General features: G+C 39.1%; 1 protein-coding gene across 1 annotated transcript; it reads left to right on the forward strand.

Annotated features, from left to right (window-relative positions):
• The first annotated feature begins 2,950 nt into the window (after positions 1–2,950).
• LOC125258216 (dermatan-sulfate epimerase-like protein) lies at positions 2,951–10,877 on the forward strand. Its single transcript, XM_048175112.1, has 2 exons — positions 2,951–3,746; positions 6,581–10,877. The coding sequence occupies exon 2, from the start codon at positions 6,776–6,778 to the stop codon at positions 10,415–10,417; it is 3,642 nt and encodes a 1,213-aa protein (XP_048031069.1). The 5' UTR covers positions 2,951–3,746; positions 6,581–6,775; the 3' UTR covers positions 10,418–10,877.
• The last annotated feature ends 4,183 nt before the right edge of the window (positions 10,878–15,060 follow it).

The raw sequence follows: 15,060 nt of genomic DNA on the forward strand, positions 1-15,060 counted from the left end.
GCGACAATAATTAGCTGAATGTGAGATCTGTGTTTGATAATGGTTATAAAATATAACAGACTGCTGTTTTTGTTTAAATATTCAGTCATTTTCCCCTCAGCCCAGACATTTGCTATTTGAGATATGGTTAGGGGAGAGTGGGGTAAGATGTGTCGGCTCCTTAATCTAGCAAAATGTTTGGCTTGCACTTTATGTTAAGGTGTTGTTGTTATAGTCTAATTTTGCATTTAAATACTGAGTAATATTAATGAGCAACATGTACTTACTGGTAGGGCTTGGTTTGGGTTGAATTGCATGAAATTATGCATAATTTATAATTATTACTATAGTAATTACATGTAACAAGGACACTGAAGTGTTACCTTTTTTGCCACGTCCAAATATTTACATCAACAGCGAAAATTGATGCATAACAATCACAAAATGAGTGACAAAGTCCATTTTGTGGAGCTGTAATTCATTAAAGTCACATCATATATAATCATGATTGTAGTTTTTATACGGCGTTGCATTGTTGGAATCTTACAGAGACCGTATAGTAATTTGCTCTCTGACTTGTCAAAGATAAAAGTTACTCGTGATGGCAGTTGCATTTCACTAAATAAACAGGGCAGCTGATTCAGTGTTAAAGTTTTATTCACATATGGAGAAGGCATGACCAACAATAAGCACAAATTATTGTAGATTTAAGCACACAACCAAAAACAGTCTATGTAGAGCCTTATTTAACATCCCAGACAAATGAAAATTGCCTCCAAACATGTGAAGTGAAACCATCCTTCAATTAAAAATAACATGACATTCATGACACACCTGTTTAGTCTTTCAAGTGTAAAATTATATTAATATTGATATCCAAATGTAAAAACATTGCCATAATCAAAAATATAAAAAAGTGAAAAAATAAACTCAACACACAGTATCTATTTTGCCTAGTCATGTAGGATTTCTGTGGATATACATTAAACTGGTCATCACGTGTATAATCCATAATCCCTATTAAGATGTTAACGTTTGTATACAGGCATTTGTGCAATATTGGCCTAAATTATTGGCCTATATTGGCTAAATTATATAATTCAGGACAGCTTCTAATATGAAACCTTTTATGGTCTTTACTTTTTGATTGGGTAAAGTTTATATTTACTAAACCTGGCTGATCATGTCGGCTGTTTCCATCAGTCTGAAAGATAGATCACATAACTGCTCTGAGGAAAAAGATGCATTTTATTTAAAAAAATGGAATGAATCAAATTCATGAATTGAGAAGGATTATGTTTTTAATTTTAATAATGAAGGTCATTTTAGCACGGTTGTACAGTTCTAAGACGCGGTCTGTGTATTGCTTTTGGTTCCTGGAGGTAGAGTTTTAGACTTCTTTTAAACCACAGACTGTTTTAGACTGGGTTAAACCACAAGAGAGCAGTGCCACGCCACAGGCCGGATCTCGGCAGCAGCTCACACAAACTCTTGCTCTGTGATTTGAACATCTTCAGAATGTTCTTTTTTTCTTGGGATTGTTTTATCTAGACAGAATTATATTAACATTGATATTACATTGAGATATGTTCTTATATCCACTGAAACAGACACTGGTAATTTTGCTCATGTCTCCTCTAGAGTTTCTCAACATTCTCAACAAGTCTCAGATATTCCAGCCACAATCAAATATCATTTAAAGCTCTATAATTTTACTGTATGTCAGCAATTGTCATATTTTAGAAAACCACAGACCAGTATCTCTTCTTCCATTCATTGCTCATTGTTCAACCAAGTCTCCACCATCCTTACACAGCACAGTCTGACAACAACCAGTCTGGTGTCTTACATTGCTGGAACTGCCCAGTCCTGCAGATTTGCCTTATGGATCAGACCCTTCCTATTGGAGCACTCCACACAACTCCTCGTCCAAGCTCTCGTTCTGTCCAGACTGGACTATAGTAATGCTCTCTCAGCAGTCCTGTCAAACCTCTGCAACTGATCCAGAATGAATGACTAAATGTAAATGTATCTATTTTCATGAAGGAGAAACATCTAAGGCAAACTATCTTTAAAAAGGTCAGGCTGTGGATAGTTATACATGAAGCTCATAACCCAAAATGATAATGAGTAATCTTTTATGTCACAATGCAGGAAACAGAAACGCTGAGATGAGAATTTCTGAGCAGAAACGGGAGAAACCTTGAGCTTGCAGAACAGGAAGATCAGAGAGAACATAATAAGTGTGAAGAGGAGTCGAAATCTCCCTGAACGACACATGAGATGGTGTGTGTGTGTGTGTGTGTGTGTGTGTGTGTGTGTGTGTGTTGACATGATGTTGGCTTAATATCGAACACACACCTGACAGGACTGATATCAGCAGATATATGCTATTTCTCACATACAGCCGGAGGAAAGAACAATAAAACATCAGATCTCTTTAAAGTCAGCATGAAAGGGAAGTTATTCTAGTCTTTTCTTCTCTATTGTGTCGTATATCCGAGTGAAACGCTTCAGGAACAAGAACAAATGTAGGGCGGGGCTTGATTTTGTCTGTGGGGAATTGATTGGATGGTTGTGGTTTGCTATTGGTGGATCTCATGTGAGTGACAGGTTGCCCCGCCCTCATCAGAGAAGAGAAGAGATGCTGCAAGAGGAAGATATTCTGATTCAAGATTACCAGAACATGAATTTAACACAATAATGATGATGTGCAGCGATAAATCATACTGCAATATATTACATTAAAAAAAAAGAATTGTCTGTTTCTATTTCATGGTGACTTTAAGTCTCACTAGAGTTTAACCTGTGATAATGAGCAGCAAATGTCTTTAATGATATATTCATCTCTGCCTTTGTATTTTTGGCCATAAATCGTCTGGACGTGAATTTTTATAAAAGGAAGTTTATTTATTGTTATTTATTTTTTGTATTTAGGTATTAATTTGGGTTAGGGTTAGGTTGGGTTATATTGTGTCATATATATTGTTAAAGAACAATTTTGTACGAATGTTCTATTATATCAGTTTCTCGTGTGTGTGTGTGTGTGTGTGTGTGTGTGTGTGTGTGTGTGTGTGTGTGTGTGTGTGTGTGTGTGAGAGAGAGCGCCCTCTACCGTCAGCGGTCGCTATGGTAACGTCAGTGTCATCGACGGAGCCGCAGACAAATGGCAGGACGCGCGGAACATCAGGCGCGGTGAACGCGATGAAATCACGCGTTAGCGGATGGATGCGGACGAACAGACATCAGAAGTGTCATCTCTGAGGACCATTAGACGGACACTGGAATATCCGTTATTCGAGATGCCGTGGATTGAGCCTTTTCTCCGTTTCTGCTCGAACTTTCCATTAACTTGCGTTCTTCTCCTACATCTGTCTGCAGTGCACGGTGAATGCGCGCGCCCGCCGGTGGATAACAGACGACGGACATGTTTTTACTCGTTAGGAATACAGATCCGCTCCTGAGAGGGTCAGACAGTGATGCATCATGATCATGTCGTGTGTGTGTGTGTGTGTGTTGTGATCAGAGGAAAGATTGATGGAGGATCGATGATGATGATGATGATGATGATGACGATGATGGGCAGATGCGCGTGCACACAATCACAATCATCACCTGGCAGCTCAGTTTAATGGATTTCAGACAACTAGGTCGGATTTTTCTTACAAATGAATGGATTAGTGACTCGCACCTCACACCACACATCACTCTTCATCTCATTCTCTCTGCAGGGTTCAGATTGGACATTTCTGAGCTCTTTACCGCATGTAAGTTCTGCTGCTGACAGACTGGTGTTAAAGGGGTCATCACAGGACTTTGACACACATTTATTTAGTAATACATGACCGATTTCTCTCAGTTTTGAGCTGCAGTTCAGTGCTCTGATTGGCTTTGGGTGTTTTAATGACAGTAATTAATGTTGAACTGGTGAATGAAGAAGCGTTAATAGTATAATGGTTAAAAATCTGTATGTTTCTTGTCTTTTCCAACCCCTGCTACTGATATCAGCAACAGAAATAATCAGTTAGAGCATTTCTAGAATTTGACTATATTGTAATACAATAATAGCATCATTTTAACATTTAGTTTAAACTAAATTGATTCCTAATTTGCATACTTGTGCACTATTCTCTGCTGCTTTGTAGTGTATATATAGTGCGATTAGTGTTCACACTAAAAAAGTGCACTTCATATACCCGGATGATGCACTTAATTAAAGAAAAAACGAAGTAATGTTGAGCACTTAAAGTCCCCCTGTAGTCAATAATTGTATCCATTAAAACTCATCTTTGATCACCAAAATTACACATTTTAACGTTTTTTCCTGTGAAAAACTTTCTTCATGCCTTAAAATAGCATGAATGTAACTCTACACCCTTGCTTCATTTAGTATACATGGATCTATGAATATGCTAATTAGCCCCGCCTCCACTCACTCACTCGCTCACACCAGCTCAGAGATCCGCTCGGTCAACTTACTGAGGGAAACGCTGCACTGTGGCATCGCTCTTTACAACGTCGGACACATAACGGTAATTAATATGAGCATTTGGCTTGACTACGTCGTCAAACAGCTAATAATGTGTTGCTAATGTTACACAAACCATGTGTTCATGAGTCAGACGGTGTCCTCTAACAATCAGTATCCTTACAAACACTTTGAACACCTCAGAACGTCAGAGGAGAAAGACATATAGTTCATCATAACACCATAATATACATCAAACACCCGCTATATTGATAAATCTACCCGAATTTTCATATCAACCGGGATAAGCTTCTCTTGAGCCTCCACTGCTTCAGAGCGGTCATAGTTAATGATATGCTAAAGCCCGCCCACACGTTCATGTGATTGGTTACAAGGTAGTTTGTGACATAAGAAACACCAGCGATTTCAAACCACGTTTTTGAAACTGTCTTTAGATCACTAAAAAAATTCAAGAGTAGTGTTGACTGATGAATTTGCACATGGTTTGTCTTAAAGCAACACCACATAGACATATAAACAATATTAAAAACTTTATTTTTCACCACTTTAATGCAGATTGAGTTAGTTCCAGATGCTTGTATTGTAATATTAATGATATATGTTTATGTTTAGTATTTCCTGCATAATCACATACATAAAGAAATATATTTTGTTAGATCAGTTAATTACCTGTCATTAGTGTGCAGTAGACACACCCATTTTAACAATTTCATATATTGCTTATCCTGCCTCAATGCAGCTAACATCCGAAGTAAAAATTAATTTAATGTCCTAAAATTAATCCTGTGCGACTGATACGCTGCATAATTGGGTGATTTTAGGTCAAGGTTTGCCCTCTGTCCATTGGGAATCATGATATAGCAGCTCGAACACCCCCGAAGAATTATACAATTATACATAAATACACACACACACACAGTTATACATGTTCAATTAATAGTAGCCAGCGTGCATGTGCAGTATTACCTGAGAGATGAATGAAAGGTAGAGAAAGAGAGAAACTGAGCTCTGGTCTGATGTTGCTCAGGTTGGCAGAGTTTAGAGAGGAAGAGGAGGAATCAAGAGCTGAGACCAGAGAGAAGACATACGTGACAATCTTCTTTGTGTCCTTTCCTTGATCATGAGACCAAAACCAAATCTGAATTAGACTGTCAATCATCCGGCTGCTGTACTGAAGGTGTGGCGATCAGCAACAGCCTGTAGAGCTCGACACAATTTCTTTAAGGAAGCGGAAGCTGTCTTTGTTCATTTTAACCCTACGATGGTAAATAATTGTCACTGGTCGAATACAGTTATAAATAAACTGACCTGGATCATCTCAAAAGCACAAACACTACAGTCTGTTGAAGTATTATACACGGAAACAAAAACAAATAGCACTGAAAGTCAGCACATTCTGCCATAAATATTACATCAGCAGATTAGACTGAAACACTAGAATGAAACCAGCGGTTTGCTGTCAGTCCAGGATCAGTTATCAATCAATGACAGTTTATTTGCAAGGCCTTCTGCACGCTTCATAAACAGTCTGTGCTGAAATGTGCCGAACAAACAAAATCCTCCACTGATGAGATCAGGTACTTTGTTAAAATAAGCCTCAGCCCTCTTTCCTAATATCGATCCTTCTGAAGTAGAGAAATGGGTTTCTATAGCCAGGAGCAGTGAAATAATTCATTGTACAGAGAAAATTATGCATATTTGATGACTTTATTCCATTTCTGTCGCATTTCTTACCTGTTAGACCCACACGCGCTGTTCATTTATTTTGTATCTTTGTTCTGTTGAATTCATTCCTTTATTCCTTGTTTTTTATTTTATTACTATTTACTTCAATTGTTTGAGGACTTTTTACCTATATTAGTTAGTGTTGTTTTTGCTGTGATATCGAAATTGCTGTGGAGAATTGTGAAATTTCACTGGAAGCAAACATTTTGCTAACCTTATTTTCAGGAGAAAAAAAAAAAAATCAACTGTTATAGTGAAATGAAATATGCAATACAGGATTTTGGTCATATCACCCACCCCTGTCATAACCCCTTTAATATCACATTGATTTTTAATATCGGTAAGTTGCAAGAATTTCACTCATATTTTGTTTCTGTTTTTCAACAGCATATCAGGCTGCGGAGGCCAAAGGAAACGCTCGCTATAGTCCAAGTCAATACCAACTAAAACAAGCAGCCATTATCATTTGTATGCCATGAAAAAAATCCCTTTGAATGAGAAGGTGAAGTGGGGAGAAGCTGCCCAGATTAAATCAGGGGGGAAAGGAGCATTATAGCCAGCAAGAAAAGGACAAAAAGGAAGATGTTTTGGACGGTGGCTTGGAGGTCCATAGGGTGGCCTACATTTGTAGCATCCCTATTTCTAGCAGTGGGACCTACATTCTCTGGAGTCTTTAATGCCTCAGGAAAAGATATTTTTAGTGACTTTGGACAGTTCCAGCTCACTGAGAACAGCCCAGCAGAGCTACGTAAACTCCAAGCCTCTAATCTTCATCCCAACTTGTACTTTAACCAAGACGATATACCACTGTTGAGGCAAAGGTCAACTACAACTCATAGCCACATTTTTAAAGCGATCCGGACAGCTGTGTTGACCATGCTCTCCACCGGCCCGCTCTACATGCCACCCACAAAGCATGATGAGTTCACCAGCAAATGGAATGAGATTTATGGAAACAACCTCCCTCCTCTGGCCCTTTACTGTTTACTGTATCCCGAGGACACTGCTGCCATGCACTTCCTGATTAAGTTTATGGACCGAATGTCGGAATATCCGGACTGGAAAGTGACCAGCGCACCCAATGATGAAGTTCCAATGGCTCATTCGCTCACTGGATTTGCTACTGCTTTTGACTTCATCCACTCACTCCTGGACCAGCAGCGCCGAGACCTGTACTTAAAGAAGATTTGTGCTGCAACCAGAGAGCTCTACGAGACATCAAAGTACCGGGGCTGGGGGAAGCAGTTCCTTCAGAACCATCAGGCCACTAACATTGTCGCTATTCTGACTGGAGCAATAGTCGTGGGCGCACATGACGTCACTGAGTCGATGGTTTGGAAACAGGTGTCTGTAAATTACATGGAGAAGACAATGTTTCTGTTAAATCATGTGGTAGACGGCTCTCTGGACGAGGGAGTTGCATACGGGAGTTACACAGCAAAGTCAATCACGCAGTATGTTTTCCTGGCGCAGCGCCACTTCAAAGTAGACAACACGCAGAACAACTGGCTGCGCACTCATTTCTGGTTTTATTATGCCACTCTGCTTCCAGGGTTCCAGAGGACGGTTGGTATAGGGGACTCAAACTATAACTGGTTCTACGGACCAGAGAGCCAGTTAGTCTTTTTAGATTCTTTTGTGATCAAAAACGGGTCAGGGAATTGGCTGGCACAGCAGATTAGGAAGCACAGGCCTAAAGACGGTCCCATGGGTCAGTCCTTGGCCCAGCGCTGGACAACGCTTCACACAGAGTTTATCTGGTATAATGCCGACCTCACGCCACAACCCCCTTATGGCTACAGTAAGGCCAAGATGCACATATTCTCAAACTGGGGTGTGGTGACGTACGGGGCTGGTTTATCTGTTGCCCAAGGCAACACCTTTGTCTCTTTTAAGTCTGGAAAGCTGGGTGGCCGGGCAGTGTTTGACATTGTCCATGCCAAGCCTTACTCATGGGTGGACGGCTGGAACAGCTTCAACCCCGGTCATGAGCACCCCGACCAAAACTCATTTACTTTCGCCCCGAATGGGCAAGTATTTGTTTCCGAGGCTTTGTATGGCCCCAAATACAGCTTCTTAAACAATGTGTTAGTGTTCAGCCCTTCCCCGACTAGCCAGTGTAACGTGCCTTGGGAAGGACAGCTCGGCGAATGTGCCAAGTGGCTGCGCTGGACAGACGAAGGGGTCGGAGACTCGGCGGGAGAGCTGATCGCCGCTTCTGCCCACGGAGACTCTATGTTTGTGAGCGGGGAAGCGGCCGCTGCGTACTCCTCGGCCATGAGACTGAAGAGCGTGTACCGCGCCCTGCTTCTCCTCAACTCACAGACCCTCCTGGTGGTTGACCATGTTGAGAAAAGAGTCGACTCGCCAGTGAACACGGTCAGTGCGTTCTTTCACAATCTGGATATTGACTTCAAGTATGTGCCCCATAGTTTCACAGACAGGTACAATGGGGCGTTGATGGACGTCTGGGATGCTCATTACAAAATGTTCTGGTTTGACAGTCAGGGACACAGTCCTGATACACAGATACAGGAGGCTGAGCAGGAGGCAGAGTTTAAAAAGAGGTGGACACAGTTTATCAACGTCACCTTTCCTTTCACAGATTCGGTGAGTAGAATAGCGTACGTGATGCACGGGCCCTACGTGAAAGTTTCTGACTGTAGGTTCGTTGAAAGCAGTAAGAACGGGCTCAAACTTTCTCTCGTCATCAACAACACTGAGAAAATAGTCTCGATAGTTACAAATCACAAAGACATTGGGGCACGTTCGAGCTATCTGGGCTTTGGGGGTTACGCTAAGGTGGAAGACAGACATCAGATTGTCCGGTTTGGCTTTGGGACGCAGCGTGTCCCCGAGCAGACCAAGCTGCACAATCATCTGTTCGACTTTGGAGTTACGGTGAATGTTGCCGCTGGGGTAACGCTGTGTGTGGCAATTGTTTTCTTGACCCTACAGCGCAAGTTTTACGTTTGCTTTAGCAGACTGATGCGTTACGCTTTGCTTTCTGTCTTAATGCTGTGGATAACCGAGCTCCTGTTCGTCTCAAACAGCTGTGATCAGCTCCTGTGCGGAGTGAAGTGGCGCGGATCCGCCACGGACCCGGAGCTCACCAATCAAATGACACTTCGTGACCAGCATCAACTCCTCCTACCCACTGTAGTGATAACAACGCTGCCCGGCTCCGGGTCGGACATCCTTAAGCACCTTTTCTACAACAATACAGACTTTGTCTACCTACGCATCCCCACAGAACACTTGGATATACCTGAAACAGAGTTTGAGTTTGACTCTTTAGTAGATGCTTGTGAATGGACACGCTCAGAAGCCCAGTACGGGCGTTTTAAAATGATTCAGGGCTGGCTGCATTCACTGGTCCACAACACGCACTTATTCCTGCAAAATATCCCACTCCATGACACCGGCCACATGAAACCGGCCCAAAGAGTCAGTTTCTCCCAGGACAAGAGGAAGAGACTGAGGAGACGAGAGTCCAGGGCTGAAATGAAAGGACGGGTGCGAGTCGACAGGGATGTGGAGTATGTGAGAGAGCTGAGGAGACACACGGTGGACTACCCTAATGCCCGTGTCGTCCTGAATCTGTGCAGCGGCAGCTGGGCTCTCAAGCTGCCCTTTCTCCAAGAAGTCATCGGCCCATCTCTGAGGGCCATCTATGTCGTCAGGGACCCTCGTGCGTGGGTTTATCTGATGCTGTATAATAGCAAACCTAGCCTTTACTCGCTCAAGAACATTCCTCAGCATCTGTCCCTCATTTTCAAACAAGACACGGTCAGCGACAGGTGTCCGACCGCATCCGCAGCCGAGTTCAGAACGCTGTGGCACCTCATATCCCGTTCAGAGACCAGTCCTGTGTTGTTGCTGGCTCACCTGTGGCTTGCTCACACGGCCGCCGTCCTCAGAGTCACATCTACCTTATCTGAAGAGTCCTATCTTCAGGTCAGGTTTGAGGATGTCGTAAATTATCCTCAAGACACAGCCGAGAAGATACACTCCTTCCTTGGAGTCCCCGTATCTCCTTCGGCCCTGAATCAGCTCATGTTCACCACCTCCACAAACTTGTATAACTTGATGTACGAAGGGGACATATCACCAGCCAACATCAACATATGGAGGCGAAACATGCCAAGGAGAGACATCAGACTCATCGAGAACACGTGTGGATTCCTGATGAGGCAGCTCGGGTATCACAGGTTCACTGATTAATTAGCTGCCGGGCAGCTGTTGTCCTCAATCCATGTATCTGATTGATCCGTTTGAGATTTGTGTTGTATTTTTTGCACAAATTTGGGTTGCAAAACCAAGTAAAGTGAAAACGAAAGAAATAGGCACACGAATTGAATGTCAGTCTGTGATTCTGCACCATGTCCAATCTAACATGTCATTTTGTACTTTACAATGCCTTCAGGATACAGTAAGATAAAATGTTTTAAAGTCTCTTCTGCTCACCAAGGCTGCATATATTTCATCAAAAATACAGTAAAAACAGTAATGTTGTGAAATATTGCACACTAAAATAGCTGGTTTCTATGTGGATATATTGTTAAAAACATTTTTAATTGTAAAAATATTTCACAATAGTTTTTGTATTTTTGATCAAATAAATGCAGGCTTGGTGAGCAGAAGAGACTTCTTTTAAAAACATTAAAAAATCTTACCAATTTAAAACTTTTGAACGGAAATGTGTATATACAGTCTAACCAAAAATTATTCAGACACTAGATATTATTATTATTATTATTATTATTTTTTTTTACTAGTGGGTTCAGGACACTATAGTTCATTTCTGTAAGTGAGGATAGCAAAATAAAGTAAACTGTGACATTATACCCAACAATTCTTCATACAGTGGACTACCAGTAAAACTGATAAAAAAATTTGGAACCAAAAATTATTCAGACACTTTGACCTGACCATGTGTTATCTGACATAATTAAGATTTTTTTTTTCTGACACAGTTTAACTCTGAGATCTTGTCTTGTTTTTTTAAGCTATAGTGAATAAACTCTGTTAATGAATGAAATGTTCAAGGTGTCTGAATACGTTTTGGTTAGACTGTATACACACACACACACACACATATAGTGTGTCTAGGAGAGAGAGAATTCATCAAGGACGTATTAAATTGTTCAGAAGTGACAGTGAAGAATGAGATATTCACATTAGTATCCTTTATATTCAACACTGTGTTTCCTGTTGTATGATACCAGTGAAGTAATCGCTGTGAGATAGAGATTAAGCACCATCTACTGTACGTGCAGTGGTGTGCAGGTTAAAAACTAATGCTTTGCTCCCATAGTCACATGATGCAAGTCCAACGGTTGAAAATTGTTGGGTTCATATCAACTGTTCATATCCACAGTAGAGTAGCTCTTTATGCTGTAATCAGATATTGAATGATCAATGAGATTTTTTTCCTAAAATGACAAAATATTCTTGAATTTTTGGCACCGTTCTTTTTATAGATTAGGTTTTGTGGGCTGAAACAATATTTTAAAAAATGGCAAATTACACAGAATTTGTTCATTTCACAGAGCATGAAACAGTTCGTGTTCATTGAATGTTTTTGTTTTATTGTTTGCTCGGCAAAGACACTGTAATATCTGCCCTTTATCTGTGTCCACATCATCTGCAGTCCATCATGAAAACATGCTCTTACACAACCAGAGGGTTCGAGGGTTGTGTTTCCGTCTCAGTGGCCTTGATCTCAGACTCTTGGAGCTTTTTTAAGGTTTGATTTCTCAACATACAATAAAGATGATGTATAACTTTCAGTCTGTGATCAGCAAATTACAAGCATGTGGTATAAAACACTTTCCTTTGTCATTTAGATTCACACTGTATGGCAATCCTTTTTACCATTTTAACTTATTGTTGCTTGTACTTACTTAATTGTATTACAAAAGTTACTAATACTTATTTCATCAGTGACTATTCTCTATTCAATAGTTACTAGTACTTACACATTAGCACATAAATATAAATTTGATTATTCTAAATTCCATTTGTGACTAGTATTTAGTTAAATTTTACTAGTCTAGAAAACACAAGTACTAGTAAAACAATTTAGACCACAGATATCCCAGTCTCAATGCTAGTAAATAATGTTGAATATTAATGCAGCTGATGAGAAATGAGAAAGTGCTAAAATTCACGTTATGTGGAATAAGCATCTGAAGACTCGTTCACACCACTGACGAGAACTATAACGATAATGATAAAGATATAGTTGTAAAAATCATTCTTAATGTCTGTCTGTGTCTACAGCACAATTATAATGATAACAATCAGAGGAACAATATCGCTGGAATCACTTTCAGAACACTTGATGAATGATAAAAACATTGACAGCCAATCAGAATCCTGCGCTCAAGATTTAAAGAGACAGACGACAAAACTTCAGCACTTATAATAAACAGAACAATGTCGTTATAGTTATCGTTCCTGCTGAGAACGAGCCTTTGGGAAACACAAGACTGATGCATTTGAATCATCTTTAGTGAATTTAAGAAGAATCAAGTGCATTTTATCACAGTGGAAAGAATTTGTCAGTAGTTTGTCGCATCTTAAAGCTTTGATCACATGGTCTTTTGAACGGTCACATGTGTTTGTGCTGTAATGAGTGTGATCACATTCACTTCTGTGTCAAAACACCTTCTATAGCAAAGTATTAACATATACTGTGGATTAAATGATGCATTCTGGACCATAATTGTTCTGAAGCAGGATAAACTGCATCCTTCAAGTTAGTCACATCTCACTCCAAATCATTTGATTGTCAATCATTCTGCAGACGGTCATCAGACGTCACTGACTCCAGACCTGTGAAAGAGACAGATGGAGAATAACGCAAACAGAATGATCATTTTATGCGCTTATTGTTTGTAGCTACTTTTTAAAACATTACATAAATGTGATGGCATTAAAGTCATTTATTAAATACAATAAAATCAACCTATTAAATCCTGTTACTTTCACATGCTAGTTACTTCTTCCAATGATACCAACACTGAAATCCTTAAATCTGAAAAGAGTGATAATAAAAAAATCAATAACAAATACTCCATCAAAAATAAAAGAGACTGTAAACCCCAGTGCTTTAATGCTAATGAAGCTCAGAGACGCGTCACATGACCCTCATACAGTTTTCATCAGGATTCTCTTCTTATGGAGAGAACAGTGTTTGCTTATATGTTTTCCAAACTAAAGGAATAAAGCTTTAACAAGGTCAACTTTGTTCCAACAATGAGACGAAGGTCCAACATTAAACCTGCATTTGTTCTATTAAAAGAGAAAATGGCAGTAAAATAGTTTGGAGCTGGTGAAACTGAAGGGAAGAGTGAGGAAGAACATGGTTAAAGACAGAGATGAAGATGAAGTCATGTCTGTCGCTGTTCTCCTCTTCCTCATGTTTTAGATTCTCATCTGTGACTTTAATGTTTCAGGTCCTTAAAAGAGTAAAAAACTCAGTTCTTGAAAATCATTTGTTAACAATTAGATGTCGAGATAATAGCAATCTTCTTTATTTATAGTGCAAAAAGTGCTCAGTACATTTGAAAAACTCAGTAAAAGTTTCACTCAAGCAGTGTAGTTTAAATATTTCAAAAATAATTTTATGTAATTAATAAAATCCATTTCTGTTGTACAAATTAACTCCGCGATGTAATAAATCATGTTTGACAAGTATGAATTAAATATGGTTATGCACATGTTAGGCTATCAGGCTATACTCCTGCAGACCGCGAGGAGGCGCCACAACATGAAGACACATGTCAGTTCTTTACTGTCTGAAATATATTCCCCAACTTTATATTTAATTCTTTGGGTGGCATTAATTTTCTTTTAAAATGAAATTTTTCCATTGATAAAATCCCTTTTAATTCGGCACGCTTCCATAAGCAGGAACTGTTGGCTTTCCAGTTAATCTATGAGCAGTTTTACACACATCAATATTTTGTGTGGAATAACAGAAATATCTTAATATAAAATAAATAAATAAAATCTATCTTCACTCATTCATGGCATGACAATGTGACACTTACTGTTAGTCAGTTTCTTAATGAACATGGACTGTTTTTGTCACTCCCTTAAAACATTAAATCCATGTCAAACCAAAAGATGATGCAATAACAAGTAAAGTTATATTATTATTACATAATTCTGGATATTCTTCTGGTAACACTGACCAACAACCAATGACTGATATACAGTATTTATTGGTGATATTAATATTATTAAAGACAAATGTAAGTAATAGATACATAAGAAATGTGTTAAAGAAGAATTATGTGCCATGATCAAGTCTTTTTGTCAGGTCTATGGAAACATGAAGTGGAAGAAAGTATACGGTCAATAACATATTTTATAAATATAAAAACATAGTTTTTTATAAACAAAGTAAGAGAGGTATCTTTTAAAATATTAGAATTTAAAGAATTATTTGAACGATTTGAATTGATAGAAAATCTCTTGAGACTCTGTGGTGTTGTTAAAGAATCTGATTCATCTTTTATTTCAGAGTTACTCAAGATTATTCTGATCGTCTCTAACTTCATTTCTAGTTTGGAACATTGATGCAAATTGAATTGTGTGATGTTTATTTGTTTGTGTACGATACCATTCATTCTAAAAGTACAATTTCTTTTCTTATACAGTTAATTATTTTACTTGGAAAATATCATATTCATGTAAAAAAAAAATGGGCTAAGGCTTGTGAACATTTTATAAAAGAAATTAAACGATGTGGTGCTACTTTACATAATATTAAAAACAAAAAAGACTTATGAGGCACTATGTCACTTTAATTTGTTTAATTAATTCTTTTACATTTTACCCTGGGCTTTTCCCCC

Source organism: Megalobrama amblycephala, linkage group LG22 (genome assembly GCF_018812025.1).
Source record: "Megalobrama amblycephala isolate DHTTF-2021 linkage group LG22, ASM1881202v1, whole genome shotgun sequence".
In the NCBI taxonomy this organism is placed as follows: domain Eukaryota; kingdom Metazoa; phylum Chordata; class Actinopteri; order Cypriniformes; family Xenocyprididae; genus Megalobrama; species Megalobrama amblycephala.

Coding starts and splice junctions, on each gene's coding strand:
- LOC125258216 (XM_048175112.1), top strand. CDS start 6,776: ATGTTTTGGACGGTGGCTTGGAGGTCCATAGGGTGGCCTACATTTGTA.